Here is a 15,752-nt window from a genome sequence, read left to right as displayed (position 1 = left end):
ATATTTCCCACCTCATGCAGTTGATTCCTGCATTTTTATTCTATTTTTCTTTATAATTGTGAGGATAACCTTTGAAGCTGACTTGGTTGAAAAAAAAAAAAAAAAGCAAAAATAATGAAATATGTGACTTTGATCAGTTTTGAAACTCTCTTTACGCTGACTTTACAGCTCTGAAGTAATGAGATGTCCACTGAATAAAAAGAGAATGAATTGCATTCATCTTCAGAAGGAAAAGCAAAGTCACGCTCAAAACACTGATAAATGAAATATAAATAAGAAGTAAAGCACTCAGATTTTTCTAAATTAATTATGTCATCTAATGAGATGAAAATATTTTGTTGATCATAACAGCAAAGACATCATAGTGATGGTTTTTGTGAACCACGTGCCTCCATCCCTTTAACCTCATTGCCTCCTGGTGGGTGCGTCCCAGACAAAAGGAAAAAAAAAAAATCTAATTTCAGCCAAAGGACTGAGGCTCTATTAGATTTCCTTCACGAGTTTCTCACTCACACCTGCAGAGGGTGAAGAAGGGGAACGAGATCCCTTCTGAGCTCTTTCATGTTTTCTGATTTTTAGCCTCAGCACAAGTCATATAAAGAAATAAATCCATTCCTTTGTGCTATTTTTTTTAACTTTTATCATTCTGCAAACAAAATTTTCCAAATCTCCATGTTGTTGTCTCCGCCGTGCTCCTCCTTCCATGACGGAAGCTATTGATCCATCAGCCTTGACGCTTCAGTCTGTCTTCAGCACTGATGGAATCACACTTCCCCACAATCTAGTTAGAGAAACCATTTTATGGGAAATCTCTGCGTTATTTGATTACCGTTCTTTGCACTCCTTGTAGACCTCCGGGCGGTTTCCCTCCTGTCTTTCCCCGTTACATAACACGGGTTAAAAGACAAAAGAAACCGCAACAGAGTATTTGGGCTCGTGCAACGCTCTGTGCCAGTATTGTGTTCAAATGACAAAGATCACATGTGCTTCACAATGATTTTTATGTTCAAGAAATTATACATTGAAAAGAGTTACATCTTAAAATCAAATAAGGGACATTTATTGATCAAATGAATATCTACAATACATGATGGTTGTTTCTGATATGAATATGTAATCAGATATTTTTCTAAGCTCAAAGGAATTATTTTCATACCAAGAGAAGAAACCTGCTCAACAATACATCCCAGCTCTTCATGACTGGAAGACCTTTTAGAGATTTTAGATATTTAGAGCAGACCTGTCTAATTATGAATTTCATTGGAATGGGCAAATGTATTTTTTTTAACACTCAAGAATCCCACCACCACCATCCAGGGGGTTCTTCAGTCAGTCACTGCTCTGTCATTTATCAAAATCCAATTCAGTTTCGACAAACATATCAAGTATTATTTCACTGACGCACAGCTAAGGTGATACATAAACTGATCCTGCTATACAGGCAGATACATGGAGAGAAAAAGCTGTCTGTCAGAAAGATCCCCCACAAGCATGTGCTTCTTCCTAGTTGTCTAGAACAGTCTAGTACCCAGTCCATGCCTGACAGTCCACACACTGAGCCAGTAGTGACAGGGACAGCTCCGGAGCCGTCACAGCGGCACCCCGTCCGACAGGTCTGAATGCGTTGAGCCAAAGCTGTTGATGAAGCTGAGCTCTGTGGAGATGGGGTCTGGAGAAACGGGGTTTGTGGGCTCCTTGACCACCTGAGGAAGACACATCTTCTTAAGATAGAAAAGTACCTGCAGAAATCACTGGACAGCATTTCCACTGAAAACACACTGGAAAACATTTATACTGTTAATGAGGTCTTGTCTTGTGAAAGAGAGCCGTGTGGTTCACACTGAATGAGTGGTTTCTGTGGGGATTTAATGGATAAGTTAGAAACAGAGTGAGGATTCCTGACACGACGTGAACTTTCATAAAGATAGAGCATCATGGACAAGTAAACCTCCCTCTGTCCTTAAACATGAACTTATAAATCCTATTGTTGAATATGTTTGTTGAAGGTCTCATGACACTCCATACACTCTATAAACAACCTGAGACACAGACAAACCCCGAAGTGTTTTAAATGGTTCAGGTGGTCCTTGTGCTCATCGGGAAATTTCAAATCGACATTAAACATCTATGCATTATTCCTCATATATACAGGATTTATGCTCCAATGTGGTCAATCAATCGGGTCCATAAATATCTGGCAATGTGGGCATTGGCACGATTGGTACTGTTTGGGTTCTTAATTTGAAGCTAAATATCTGTGAATGTTATGAGAACTTATGTATATTTAATATGTGCCCTCCACATTTTTATGAACCAAATACAATGAGACAGTTGGCTGCTCAGTTGCTATTAAGGTCGATTGTGTATTGTTTCCTCATTACTGTATTTTACAAATGGCAGATTAAAGGTAGAGTTTAGGAGCCATAATGCACTCCTGCATGTGGACTCTAGAGTGATCAGCTGTTAATATAAAGTCCAAAAATCAGCTACAACCAGTCAAACTGAAATTGAAGTCTCATAAATTGCATGTTTAATTCAGTAAACCTGAGTCAAACTGCCTCGAAAAATTTGATTTAAAAATAAAATCTGTACATTTAAATTAACTCTTGTCTGAAAGATTCAGCATATTAAAGTTTTTGGATGATAATAAGAACTTGGATTATTTTGAAGCAATTCTACTTCATTTCACTTGTGAACTTTGGCGATGTGGTTTTATAAATCAAACCCTTTTTGTTGTTAAAGTGGTACTTTAAAAAATATTTCTAAGAGGGTACATTACTCGACAGTGTTTGAAATAAAGTGAAACAAATAGTGCTGTTCGACTCACTTCATCGAACTTTCTCTCACTGTAGACTTCATTCTTGTCAATAAAAGTGAGCATGATCCAGTCACAGATGATGGTGCACTAGAGGAGAGGAGATGAAAAGGATAAAACAGTTTGTGGTGAACAGAACATTAAATCTTCACCTCAAAGTTCTAAGATAGACAAAAAAACAAAGGTGGATCGATCACTCACTATCCCAACAGACGTCATAGCCGTCACGGTGCTGATGATGGTTGGAATGGGACTAAATTTACCAGCCTGCAGAGAAATGGCACGCAGCAATATAATGATCATCACCACATTAGGCAGGAAATGCACTGCAGTGATGAAGAAGGATCTTCTTACATGTCCATGAACTATAATATCGAGACGGATGCCAAAGGCCTTGATCAATGTTCGAGACTCGACTCCATCCTTATCGTAATATTTGGCAAACCTGGATGGTCAGACATCAATCTCATGATTAAAAGCAGTTAAGAAAATCCGAAGTGAACTTAGGGAAATACAGAAGGAATATCTGCCGTTAACCTGTAATAATAGCCGGAGCTGGCCTGATCCTTTCGGAGGTCGAGACGGCGGAATGAATATGTGGGTTTACAGTATGAACGGTCCAGGTCGAGGTTGCACTGCCAGTTGATGAAAACTCCAATCACACCTCCCTGGACAGACAGCATGTCAGTATCTGAAGCGTGGGGTGGTGGGTCAGTAACAGCAAAACTCTGCACTGATTCAAATCAAAATTATACTTTCAAATAGAGGAGATTTAATTCTCAGCCATTGGGTTACAGAGCTTAGAGAGCTTATAGATTTATCACTAGATGATCTGACCACAGCTTCAACTTATTAGCTGAGAAGTTGTCATTTAAAAATCAATCAATCTCCTTCCAATCTCCCTGAAAGTGAGCAGGACACTACACAACCAACAAGCCCGTGTGAGGAATGAGTACAGGATCAGAGAACGACATACTAACGAACTGAATTCAGAGAAGAACAAATATTGAAAAAGCATTCAGGATAGAACTTGAGAAGCTTGAAAGAAATGTACCCTGGTTGGACAGAGATTCACTGTAACTGAATCAAAAGAGAAGGGATGTGTGTTGATCTGTCTAAAATGGACGAAATGCTAAAAAAGAAGCAATGCGTCTCAGAGTAAGGCTACAGCAAACATTCACTGGCGTCATTGGTAAGCCTATAGCATATAATCAACAACGTAATAAAGTTTGAGAGGATATTCAACATGCAACATCTTTGAGTGTCAATTAACTTACAAACAAATCTGGAAGGCATCAAGTTGCAAGATCAAGCAGAAACCGACTGAGACTTTAAGAGCGACTTTAAGTCTGCATAGTGCACATTATACTGCCACGAGAAGCCAATTTTGTTCGCTTTAAGTTAGTGTATTTTCTCTTGTGGACAGCTGTTTCTGTTGAAACTTTGTCACCGTTAAATGGAGGAAGAAGCAAATCATACTCACCGTCTTGCAGAGTTCATTAAAGTTCTCTCTGGCCTGCTTTGCAATGTATCCCAGACGGAAGTTTGGACAGTATGGCTCCTTCTCTTCATCGTATTGACACTTACTGAGGTACTTTTGCAAGTCACGCTTCTTTAAGTCATTCTTAATATTTCCCCTGCCGAACACAAAAAACATATAGTATCTTCATCAGTATCTTTGAGTGACGGGGCCAGAAGCACTGACTTCTACTGTACCTCTGCGCTTTAAATTTGGGGAAGTGGATGAAGTTCCTGATGAACACAGTGAAATTGATGGCTTCCACTAATGCGGGTTCTCTGTTGAAAGCAACAAATGATCAGTGGTCCTTTAAGTGACCTCAGTTTAAGCAGCTGGTTTCAGTAAAATGCTGTTTGGCTGGATCGTCCTCCATTATGTCCCCAGATGCTCTTGCTTGCTCCTACAGTTTAAAACTGTTTTTGTATTTTATACAAATACAAACTGCTTTTGTCACCTGGGTTGCTTACATATCGTTGAAAGTCTTAAAATATTTTAGCGTCAATCATTAGCTATACAGTTTTTGATGTCTGGCATAATCAAATTAAACCTGACTCAAACATGAAACTAGGAGATCATGTATCACTGCCTTACCGTACAACAGCGTACCCCTCAACAGGGCACCAGGTTTGGACCTCGCAGGTTTTAAAAGTGTGGTTGTAGTACTGAACACATCTACCAGTCCTTCTGCCTGTGAGGGATAAAGAGTTTAAGATTGAGGAAATGTGGCTTCAAACGAGCTTCAATACAGATTATGGAGTAAGTGACCACAGTACCATGGCCATTAAAGTCAACCTCCCCCTCCACACAGTCAGAGTCTTTCGTACAGTTGGCTTTGGCAACTTGGAAATACTGAAGCAAAATACGACAGATGTTAAGTCAAGAAAGAAGAAATGTGTCTCTGTTAACCCTGTTTTATGTGCTGATGTCATCAATGTAACTTTAGTTAACCCCTCACCTCGGCACAGGTACCCTGCTTTTGATTGTATGTGAATTCACGTCTCAAAATTGTACTGATGACATCTCCTCCCTAAAACAGAAATGACAGCACTGGTTACCTCAGCATCAGGAAAATCTCATAGCTCCTTCGCACTGCTGCAACATTTTTCCCAACTCACCTCTGGGGGTCGAGCATACTCAACAGTGTCCAGGATTTCATCCCCACGGACTGCTGTGCCTTTCATGAGAGTGTAAACAGAACTCTCTGGACGGGTTTCACTCTCTTGGTAGGCTTTCTGACTTATAAAGACGTACCTTGAGGACAATAACACAGAAACAAAAACATATTCCAGGTAGAAATGCTGCTACTTCAGGACTGCTCAGCCCTCTGAACTGAGTCCAAGAAAATGAGATGGTTTTTAGGAAAAATTTATTATGTGAATACATTTAGCAAAACGCCACAAACCACTTCTAGATGACAAAAATAGGTTGAATAACAAGGAAAGGATCAATCACGCTTCTTACTATTATTATTTCAAACTTTTGCCCATTCTAGAGACACAGTATGAAACATGAAGCTTACCAGATGAAATAGGTGATCACCAGAAACTGAACACCTCTGTAAATTACTCCAAGCGTCCTGTTCTTCACCACCATCACCTTGGGGGTCTCATAGTCCCAGAATCCATGAAAATACTCCTTTATGAAGCCACTGAAACCCATGATGATGTTTTGAAATACCTCACACATATCTGCAGATGGCTGTTTAAAAACTATTCACTCTAGAATGCTTTTTATCTCCTTGCTTTCATATTTTTCTTATTCTCCTAATACTGTCTGACCCTGGCAGCATCCGTCTGCTTCTCTCTCCAGCATCCTTTTCATCAGCAACTAAAGAGACAAAGGGGTGTGGTTTGAAATGGATGTGGTTACATTGTGAGTCATTTTGACAAAATAAATGCTGAAAATTGCATTTTTTTTTTCTATATACACAAGTATGATGCATCCACAGAACAACTAAGGTTTATTTAATTCAACAAGCAAATTTTTCTGAAGGTCAATTAAATGAATTGAAGTCACTCACATATGCACACTGGATCAATATTTTTAAAAATGACTTGAAGTTTTTTTTTTTTTTAGACTTAGACTTAATTAATTTCTATATTATCTCTATTGTGGATGATTTTAAATTTTCTGTTTTACCTTGTGCTTTCTTATTTTGCAATTCAGCAGCATAATTTCACATTAAATCTTTGATCCTAGTCCATCCCTTCTACAAAGTATTTATTTACCTGTAGGGGAAATAGGTTTAGACGTGTGACACTGTTCCTACTGATAATTGTGAGAAATATTTTTAATCACTTTATTTTATTGGGGTTCAGAATTTCTTAGAGTTGCTGAAATTACATATTAACTTTGACTCCTTTATCATAACCTGCTGTGTTATTTCCCATTACTTTTGACTTATAAAAGTGAGTAAATGTAGATTTTATGTCACTGGAGAGCCACGGCATTTGCTCATTCTTTCTTTTAAAGTAAGTTTTAGGTGTTTGACTGCACTGTTCTCGCATTGCTTTGTTTATTCCCTGACGCGCAGTGGCTTGTACTGTTTTGTTGCTTATTGTATTCAGGCGGATATACGGGCCACCCTGGGGTCCTGGCGGGTTGCACGCGCCTCCCCCTCCGAGCACGTCAGTCTGCGTCAGGCGACACGTGCAGCTACATTTTATGTAGCGCTAGTTTTGTTCATTTTTGTTCATTTCGGAGGTTATTTCTTAGACTTGTGCGGGGAGTCTTTATCAGATGGGAGGCACTCAGAAGAAAAAGGTGAGAGGTGACATCGAGCAAAAACGCATTTAAACCGGGCGACAGAAACCTGGTCGCCCCGTTAGCTAACCTAGCTAGCTGAAGTTTGTTTTTCTCCTGTCGGTTCTGTTCAAATGCTCATTCTGTTTACCTGAAAACTCTATCCCGTGGTTTAATCAAGACTCAAGAGAGCATTTGTTGTTTTACAGTTTGAGAGGGGCTCTGCCACCAACTACATCACCAGAAACAGAGCTCGGAAGAAGCTGCAGCTGAGTCTGCCAGACTTCAGGTAACCATGTGTTGTTGTAACCAAGTCGTGTGCTTTACTTGTAGATATTGCATGCTTAGTCAGTGGAAATGACAGATAGTCAAACAGCAATCTATGTTTATATATCACATTAAACCTGTGTTGTAGGATGCAGTCATCAGTACCCTGTAATAATTATCCCGTCACAGTTTGCTAAGTGAGAAAATAGTGGTCATGTACAGCAGGGTTATGTTACATATCTTCAGAGGGGAAAAAATCAGTTATTTTGCAGAGTTTCATAGTATCTGATTTATGTGAGGGAATTTGTAATTTTACTCTCTAGTATTTAATTTATATACTTCATAAATTGTATTTTTTTTTACATATTAGTTTGCTCCCATATTAAAATGAACAATTTCATCATCAAATATCTTCACAAATCCCAAATTACTCTAACTTTTAGAAAACATTATATTTGTGATTGTTCATCTTTGGATTGACTGCACAACAAATGCTTTTTGTAACAGGAGAAAAATGTGCCCACAAATGAAAATTTAGCAATCCAAACGTAAAATGATGATGAAGCAGATTTAAAATAAGCATTTCACAAGGCTGGTGCTTTAAGAATTAAAACAGGAAATGCTCTTGTATAAATATAAAGTGGGTATTAGAGCAGTTGTCAGATCTTTACACCATTGTCTTTTTTTCTGCTCAGCTGAACTTTGGTTGTACATTGACCAGAAATGCATTTTTCCCAGCCTTCGTCATCACTGTATCAGCTTAAAGAATCAGAATGTTTATTTTTTTTATTTGCAAGACTTAATATCTAGGTTGTCTTAAAAATGTCATCAAACAGAAAAACAGCCTACACCTGCAGACATAAGTGTAACAGATTGGAACAAGGTGGAGCAGCTCCTAGCAGATCCTTTGATTTTGATAAATAATTGAAGGGATTTTGAACACATTTATGACACTGTAAATCCTCACTGCAACAGTGAAGCAATTCTGCATATTTGTAGTAGCATGATGGCCAGTTTCCTCACCCAATAAGACAATAAAAGAAAAGTTGTGCAAATGTCCAACATCCCCCCTTTTTTGTGTAGTATGTGTTTTGTTTAATATAACTGGGAAAAAAAATGTAATTTAATGGAAGAGTTGCAACAGTAAATGTCTTGTTTTTTTTTTTTGGTTTTTTTTTTAAGTTTTTCTTTTAATGATAAAAAGTCCATGTCCTCAAATGAATTGTCTCAAAGATATTAGCCCATTCTGGGTTTTACCATCAGAAATAATATTTATGCAGGTTAACTCTTGACCCAGATGTGGAGTTTCTGGGTTCAAAACCCAGTCTCCCCATGGAAGGTGTCTGGCGTAAAATTTGGAGACATTCATATAAAGGGAACAGCCGAATACACACAGTTATTCTATGTCCAAATGTCCAGTAGGTCTGGTGTGTCAGATAGTGAAACCTCATTACTTCTGCATTTTCAGGCGACTGTGCATCCTTAAAGGCATCTATCCTCATGAGCCAAAGCACAAGAAGAAGGTGAACAAAGGCTCCACAGCCCCAAGGACTTTCTATCTCCTCAAAGACATCCGCTTTCTGCTCCACGAGCCAATCGTTGGCAAGTTCAGGGAGTACAAGGTAATTTAAATGACAGCACTGATGTGAATATGACTGTCACACAGTTCCTCTGTCATTTATAGAAATCACAATGAGATTAACAAACTGTCTCTGTTCTATTTTGGCAGATATTTGTACGTAAACTTAAGCGGGCGTATGGAAAAACAGAGTGGTCCGCAGTTGAAAGGCTGCGAGAGAACAAGCCCACCTATAAGTTGGACCACATCATTAAAGAAAGGTGAGACAGTTCTGCATTGTCAACAGAAGAGGGCAGTGCTGTGCCTGGTATTTGTCTTTAGTGTCAAGTTGAACACATTGTTCTGTGATTCTGTTTGCCAGTTTGGTAAACGGGAGTAATAAGACAAAGACAGGCAGCTGACATTTTCAGAGTTCTGTTTAATCAGTTTGAACTTTCTTTTATGATTTTTTTTTAATATAAATAGTATAATATTGACTTATCCTGCCTGACTCGTGTTTTCTTTTGTGACAGGTACCCCACCTTCATCGATGCGCTCCGTGACATTGACGACGCCCTCTGCATGTGCTTCCTGTTCTCCACATTTGCAAGAACAGGAAAGTGTCACGTGCAGACGATCCAGCTGTGCAGGCGACTCACTGTGGAGTGGATGAATTTTGTCGTCACGTCTCGTGCTCTGCGGAAGGTGCAGCAGCTTCACAGCCGCTGAAGATGTTTGGGTGTTGCTATGCCCTAATTGACCTGTGGCCTGAAATGCACTAAACACTTCTCCTCTCCTGATAGGTTTTCATCTCCATCAAGGGAATATATTATCAAGCAGAGGTGATGGGACAGCTCATTACATGGCTGGTGCCATTTCAGTTTTCCCATGACGTAAGTGCTGATGATCGTGACTATTTTCTTACTATGGGATTAGAGTCAAGGTTTAAACAGCCATGTCAGCATTTTGACTCCAGTTTGAAGAAAGCGTTGCACTAATTGACTCCAAAATCTAAATGCTGGTGTTTTACTGCTTCTACCTGTTTGTACGTCTTCATTTCATAATCATACAGCTCTTCACTGTGACTTGGTTGAACTAAAGATTGTTTGCTCTTTCAGCACCCAACAGATGTTGACTACAGAGTCATGGCAACTTTCACAGAGATGTACACCACTCTCCTGGGCTTTGTCAACTTCAGGCTCTACCATTCACTCAACCTGCTCTACCCACCAAAGGTATCTTATACAGTCTTGAGAAAAAACCGTCATCTTTTCTCTGTGGCTAAAACAGAGACATGATTTTCTGATCATTTCACACTGCAACCCTGAACATGTCCCGACTCTTTGCAGCTGGACAGTAAAGCAGAGTCAGAGCTGAAGGAAGACAGTGAAGACTACGCCATGGATTCAGAAAGCTACCTAGAAGTGAGTCCCTTCACTTTAAACAAATGAAAACAAGCTGACTTCTAGATGTGGTTTGGTTTAAATGATAAAAATCAGTTCAGATTTTTAATTGTGCTTTATGATGTGAGTGAAGGTGTAACTATACTTTTAAAAAGCTCACATTTATAGGCCAACCTACATTCGTATGTTGAGTTGTGTGCATGTGGAGAACCACACATGATTTGAACTGATGCAAAACTGCGTTATAGGGAAAGTTTCTGAAACTGATTTGATTTTCTGATGTACTGATGTGAAAAATAAACGGTTGCACATTTTATCGGTTCTCTCCATTGCGTAGAAACTGTCGGCTCTCAGCTCCAGCCTGGCTCGGGTGGTTTCCTCTGCAGAAGACGAGGAGGCTGAACTTGACCAATTTCCAGTTGAAGGGGTGAGTTAAAGATCCAAATGGAAGAGGACTCTGCAGTTCATCAGTGTTTAGAGCAGATGATAAAAAACATTGATGTCATAAGTATTGCAGCATGAACACAAACGGCATGAGCTAATTGGTCTCTGAGGAGAGAGGTGAAAGGTTGAATTTGTCAGAGGACTTGAAGCTTTTAGAGGTGTGAGATTGGGGATTCGCAGCTTTAATGCGTGACTGCTGGAGAGGAGAGGCTTCACGTCTGCTTGTTTAAGCTTGCTCTTCTTAAAATGCTCTGAAGTTGTTGACTTTCGGCCGAACTCGGCTGCAATGATTTTGACCACCAATAAGAAGTCCGGTTCTGAGAGTACAGAAATAGCCACGGCTCCGGTTCTGCCCCGTCAGTCTCTGCACCGCTGTCCTGTGGGACTGTGCAGCAGTGGGAGGCTCTCACTGCATGAGTCAGTCCTGTGGACTAATAACCTCTAATGTCAACAATCCAGCAAGTCAATACTAGACATTAAAGATTCACAAATGTAACACCTAGTTGTATTAAACATGTTACAGTAAAGATGTTTTTTTTGAATTTCAGTATTCATTTGTTTTAAGGACATGTGTAAGGATATAATATATATGTCATTAAAATTCAAAATGCAATCTGTATGAATTTATTCTTTTGTTTTGTATTGTTGTTCTTCAGGAGAACGTGGAAATGATGGAGGCAAGAGAAAAAGAACAAAGACAGCTGGAAGCCCAGAAAAAGATGTTTGAGGGGCTCAAGTTCTTCTTGAATAGAGAGGTTCCCCGGGAGTCTCTGGCTTTTGTCATCAGGTGAGCAACCAGACGGGATCGGGCAGCCTCGTAGCTTCAGTTTATATTAAAACTGCATGAAAACTGACTGAAAGCTCGTCTTGTGTTCTTGCTGCTTTTCAGGTGTTTTGGCGGCGAGGTGTCCTGGGACAAGTCGGTCTGCATCGGCGCCACATACGAGATGAACGACGAAACGATCACACACCACGTCGTTGACAGACCCAACGTTGACAAACAGTACATCAACAGGTGAGATCATTGGAATTCTTTTTGACATTTTCTTAGATTCAATGTCTGTTTCTTTATTCTGAAACCAGACTAGCAGAAGCATTTTATTTTCCATTTATCATAAAGTTTTTTTTTTCATGCATTTTGCTGTGTCAGGTACTACATCCAGCCGCAGTGGGTGTATGACTGTGTCAATGCCAAAATGCTCCTGCCTGTGGAGGACTACTTCATCGGAGTGACTCTTCCTCCTCACCTTTCTCCTTTCGTGGAGGAGAAGGAGGGCGACTACGTTCCACCAGAGAAACTCAAGATAATGGCCCTGCAGCGAGGAGAAAAGTCAGGTATCTCTTATTTTATGTGCAGCATCTTTAACCGGTTTTACCACGTAAATGGCCAATTGTTTTTTCATCATGAGTTTCTTTCATTACAGTCGAACAGCAGGAAGATGATGAGGATGATGATGAGGATGATGAAGAGGAAGATGAGGATGAAGAAGAAGAGGAGGAGGATGACAATGATGACGACAATGCTGATGAAGAGGAAGAAGCAGAAGAAAAGAACCTCAAAAAGATGGAAGAACAGCGATCGAAGGTCAGAGCAAGTCCTTTTGCGTCGTCTCCTGTCTCTGTCGGCGTTTCACTCACCGACTCGTCTCTCCTCTCGTAGTCGCTGCAGGTCAAAGTGACGCCTGGGAAAGTGAAGGCAGAAAACCCAGCTCGCTTGGAGCAGGAAGAGAAAGCAGAGGAGAAACGTCTGGCCATCATGATGATGAAGAAAAAGGAGAAGTATCTCTACGACAAGATCATGTTTGGAAAGAAAAGGAAAGTCCGAGAGGTACGTTTCATTCTAATAGTGCAGATCTGTGTAATAAATACAGGTTTCTGGTCACACGCGGGTCAATTTCCCACACAAGCGTCCCTTTATTTGGACTTCCTGCCGCTCTGTTTCTTTGTTTGCACTCCCCTCTCTGCTCTTCAGTCTGTCGTCTGTCATACAGTCACATATTTCACAGGCTTTTTTTTTAAGTTGCTGTTTTCTGTGCTGCTGCATAATTTTTTTTTTTTTCATTTCATTGCAACCAAATGTTGAGTCAAATTTGCTTGTAGAATTGAATTTAATCATTTGGTGAATGGAATTGAAGAAGACTATAGTAATACAAGAGAGGTAAATAGAAAAGGTCAAAATGGTTTAAACTTAAAAAAAGAAACACTTTTCCATCACCTGCCAACTAATCCAGACACTTAATAATTAAACAGGCCTAGTACATATAAATGGTAAAAGCAGAATTTAATGCAAGGAAACAAACCAACAGCATTGATTTTGCTGTTCAGATGTTCGCTGATGGCTGTAGCTGATTTTGTCTCGCCTCATTCTGCCCGTAAAGATAGAACATTCTTGGCCAGGTTATTGTCCGTCATTGAGTTTTAGCTTTTCCTTTACCCTCTTCTTTCCATAAAAATATTGCACTCGCAGATAAGGTTATTTATGTTTTAACTTTTGGTGTTGAAGGCACATGCGCAGTATTTGGCTGCAAGTCCATGACTAAAGCAGCTTCACTGCTGTAAGAGCAAATGCAGCCACTTTCCATTGTAGTTGCAGATTGAAATAACAAAAGGTTCAGACAAATACTGGGAATTGACCTTCAGCAAATAATTGCAAAGCCTCGGATGTCTGTGGCCTCTTGGCAAACTGCCACCAGGTATGGAATCTCGATTAGATAAGTGTTTGTTCAGCCATGTGAACAGGTCACATTCTTACATTTTTAACATGGGATCCTCCATTATTAATACCTGGCATCTTATCTCGGGTCTAGAATGTTAAACAGTATTGTGTATCAGCCACGTAAAGAACACACAAACCCAGCGAGACCTCCTGAGTTCACTGACCTCCGAAATGTGACTGGTGTTGAGTATCGCTTCAGTAACTGAGCTCATTCTTCTCTTGCAGGCTAACAAGCTCGCTGCCAAGAGGAAGGCCCACGACGATGCTGAAAAAGCAAAGAAGAAGAAAAAGACCAAAAAGTAACTTGTGTATTGATTTCTTCCTCAGACTGACTTTTTCTATTCGTGCATTACAGGTTGACCCGTCAATCCTGTGAGAGCTGTGAGTTACTTTCACTATGATTTTGGGAACATTGAACCCTGTGGGACGTTTGACTATTCAGGATGTGACAGAACAACTGTAATGTATTGATGTAAATGTGTTTATGTCCCTTTCATTTGTATGAATCTTGCTCCATTCTCCAAATGATACAGGACCCGTTATCACATTTTAAAATATGTACGTAAAACTATTTTCAAATAAAGAAAAAAGAATTGTGGTATGTCTTATTTTCATTTAGTAGTCAATACAGAATTCTTACCCAGTAGCATCCAAGACATCATTGCAGATGACCTGCTCTCCATCACCTGCCACAGTTGTGTTCATTTCACCGTAACTACTTGCATTTATTCATACCAGTTCATCCAACTGGAGATCACTGGGTGTTTGAGCAGATCTCTACTGACTGTAAGCAAAACCATGAAATGGCATGAACAGATCACCAGTCGGAGAAACACCACCGGTCATTTTGAGGCTCCAATTAAAATCATCTTACTGGAAAAGGAATATAGCCTACACATGAGAACATGCAAACACAGGATATTCTTGTTGTAAGGTGAGCATTAACTTTTCTACCACTGATGACTTGAACGTATGCATGTATACGTGCAGAATGAGTGAAACTATGAGGGCCCATTGTGTTTTGACAGGTCCTAGCAGATGTAGCACGCCACCAGTGCCCGTAGCGACTGTATTACCTTTGTTTAATGCATTCACTTAGACAATAGACTAAATACATATTTGATTCTGCTCAATATTCACAGATACTGCTTGAGTAACTTCACATAAAGTCTCTGGTGAAGTTGAACTTTGGTCCAAGGTTTTGAAGTTCGATTTCACAACTTTGTGTTAACCGTTCACAATCTCAAGTTGTGTGTGTTTATGAAGGACGACAGCTATGTCCACACTTGAAAAACCGCATGATCAGTCTTCAGGATGCAAAGGAACAACTCAGTTTCTCTGTTTTCTTATTTATTTCTCTTGGTGAACTTTGGAACAGATGACTAGGTTGAATAGATTGACAACCTTTCAGGACAAACACAAAGCATGTATTTAAATTCTTTTCAATTAATCAATTCAGTTCAAATAAACATTTCTCAGCTCAGTTTGAGACAAACATCTCACAGTTTCAACAACTCTTCCTATAAAGTAAACAAAGTTCATAAATCTAGCAGTTAAAATTTAAATTTTATGTACAGAGATGAAGCATCAATATGCAACTCAAAGTATCATATTTAACTTTAAAGTTGACGAAGTTTCAATTCAGTGTTTTACCCTACAAATATTCAACTCAAAAACTGTTAATGAATTGATTACACCATAAAAATATAAACCAAACAAACTCAGTCACGTCTCTCCGACCAGTTGTATCTTGAGACTGATCAGGAGCTGTGATTGTGTCAGAAGAGAGCCAGCAGAGCTCAGTGGACTCCACTGGTGCATCCAGCGTACTGGGATTTGACAAGACACTGTATCAAGTTCATCACAATCCAGACATTTTCTTTAAAACTTTATCAGATTTCACATAACTTCAGACTCTGAGCTGGTATTTCAACTCATACCTTCTCATTGTGAGGTTGTGAGGCAAATCGCTAACCCGTCTCTCTCTTCTCGTCTGCGCTCGCTCTCTTCCTGTCCCCACACCTTTTGGCTTCTTCCTTTTTAAAGGGACTTTTTCTTCTACAGAGGAGCTTGCTCATGTGGAACTGTTGAGATTTTATCTGTAAAAGTGCCAAGAAATGACTGAAGTCAACACAGCTGATTGCAAAATGAGGCTCGTTAGGCTTTCTGCTGAACCTGGTGATGGAACCTTCATGAGATTCATGTGCTGAAGCACGGAGACGTGGAAAACATGCAGGATGACGTGAAGGCAGCTTTTAAATGGAAGCAAAGAAGCTATTGACATACAT

At 39.7% G+C, this 15,752-nt stretch overlaps 2 protein-coding genes across 2 annotated transcripts; one reads left to right on the top strand and one right to left on the bottom strand.

Moving 5' to 3' along the window:
- Positions 1-1,589: 1,589 nt before the first annotated feature.
- Positions 1,590-6,067, bottom strand: p2rx2 (purinergic receptor P2X, ligand-gated ion channel, 2). Its single transcript, XM_030105030.1, has 12 exons — positions 5,854-6,067; positions 5,450-5,585; positions 5,290-5,361; positions 5,108-5,183; positions 4,926-5,022; positions 4,532-4,612; positions 4,299-4,452; positions 3,353-3,483; positions 3,170-3,260; positions 3,017-3,082; positions 2,828-2,905; positions 1,590-1,703 (listed from the first exon to the last, which is right to left on the bottom strand). The coding sequence occupies exons 1-12, from the start codon at positions 6,018-6,020 to the stop codon at positions 1,590-1,592; spliced, it is 1,263 nt and encodes a 420-aa protein (XP_029960890.1). The 5' UTR covers positions 6,021-6,067.
- Positions 6,068-6,966: 899 nt separating this feature from the next.
- pes (pescadillo) lies at positions 6,967-14,056 on the top strand. The gene is made up of 15 exons (XM_030105621.1): positions 6,967-7,097; positions 7,286-7,365; positions 8,812-8,965; positions 9,073-9,182; positions 9,435-9,606; positions 9,705-9,794; positions 10,020-10,136; positions 10,251-10,325; positions 10,642-10,731; positions 11,405-11,535; positions 11,638-11,763; positions 11,899-12,083; positions 12,173-12,333; positions 12,409-12,576; positions 13,690-14,056. The coding sequence occupies exons 1-15, from the start codon at positions 7,074-7,076 to the stop codon at positions 13,765-13,767; spliced, it is 1,761 nt and encodes a 586-aa protein (XP_029961481.1). The 5' UTR covers positions 6,967-7,073; the 3' UTR covers positions 13,768-14,056.
- Positions 14,057-15,752: the final 1,696 nt, after the last annotated feature.

The sequence above is a fragment of the Salarias fasciatus genome, chromosome 12 (assembly GCF_902148845.1).
Source record: "Salarias fasciatus chromosome 12, fSalaFa1.1, whole genome shotgun sequence".
NCBI classification, from domain to species: domain Eukaryota; kingdom Metazoa; phylum Chordata; class Actinopteri; order Blenniiformes; family Blenniidae; genus Salarias; species Salarias fasciatus.
The sequence above is the reverse complement of the archived record's forward strand: the minus strand, read 5'-3'. Positions and strand labels throughout refer to the sequence as shown.

What these genes read in the sequence shown, in the direction of transcription:
- p2rx2 (XM_030105030.1), bottom strand. Translation starts at nt 6,020, where the DNA reads ATGTGTGAGGTATTTCAAAACATCATCATGGGTTTCAGTGGCTTCATA. An exon ending in GGTTGACTTTAATGGCCATG is followed by an intron (nt 5,023 to 5,107) that starts GTACTGTGGTCA and finishes TATCCCTCACAG; the next exon opens with GCAGAAGGACTGGTAGATGT. An exon ending in AGCTCCGGCTATTATTACAG is followed by an intron (nt 3,261 to 3,352) that starts GTTAACGGCAGA and finishes CTGACCATCCAG; the next exon opens with GTTTGCCAAATATTACGATA.
- pes (XM_030105621.1), top strand. Translation starts at nt 7,074, where the DNA reads ATGGGAGGCACTCAGAAGAAAAAG. An exon ending in ATTCAGAAAGCTACCTAGAA is followed by an intron (nt 10,326 to 10,641) that starts GTGAGTCCCTTC and finishes TCCATTGCGTAG; the next exon opens with AAACTGTCGGCTCTCAGCTC. An exon ending in AGAAAAGGAAAGTCCGAGAG is followed by an intron (nt 12,577 to 13,689) that starts GTACGTTTCATT and finishes CTTCTCTTGCAG; the next exon opens with GCTAACAAGCTCGCTGCCAA.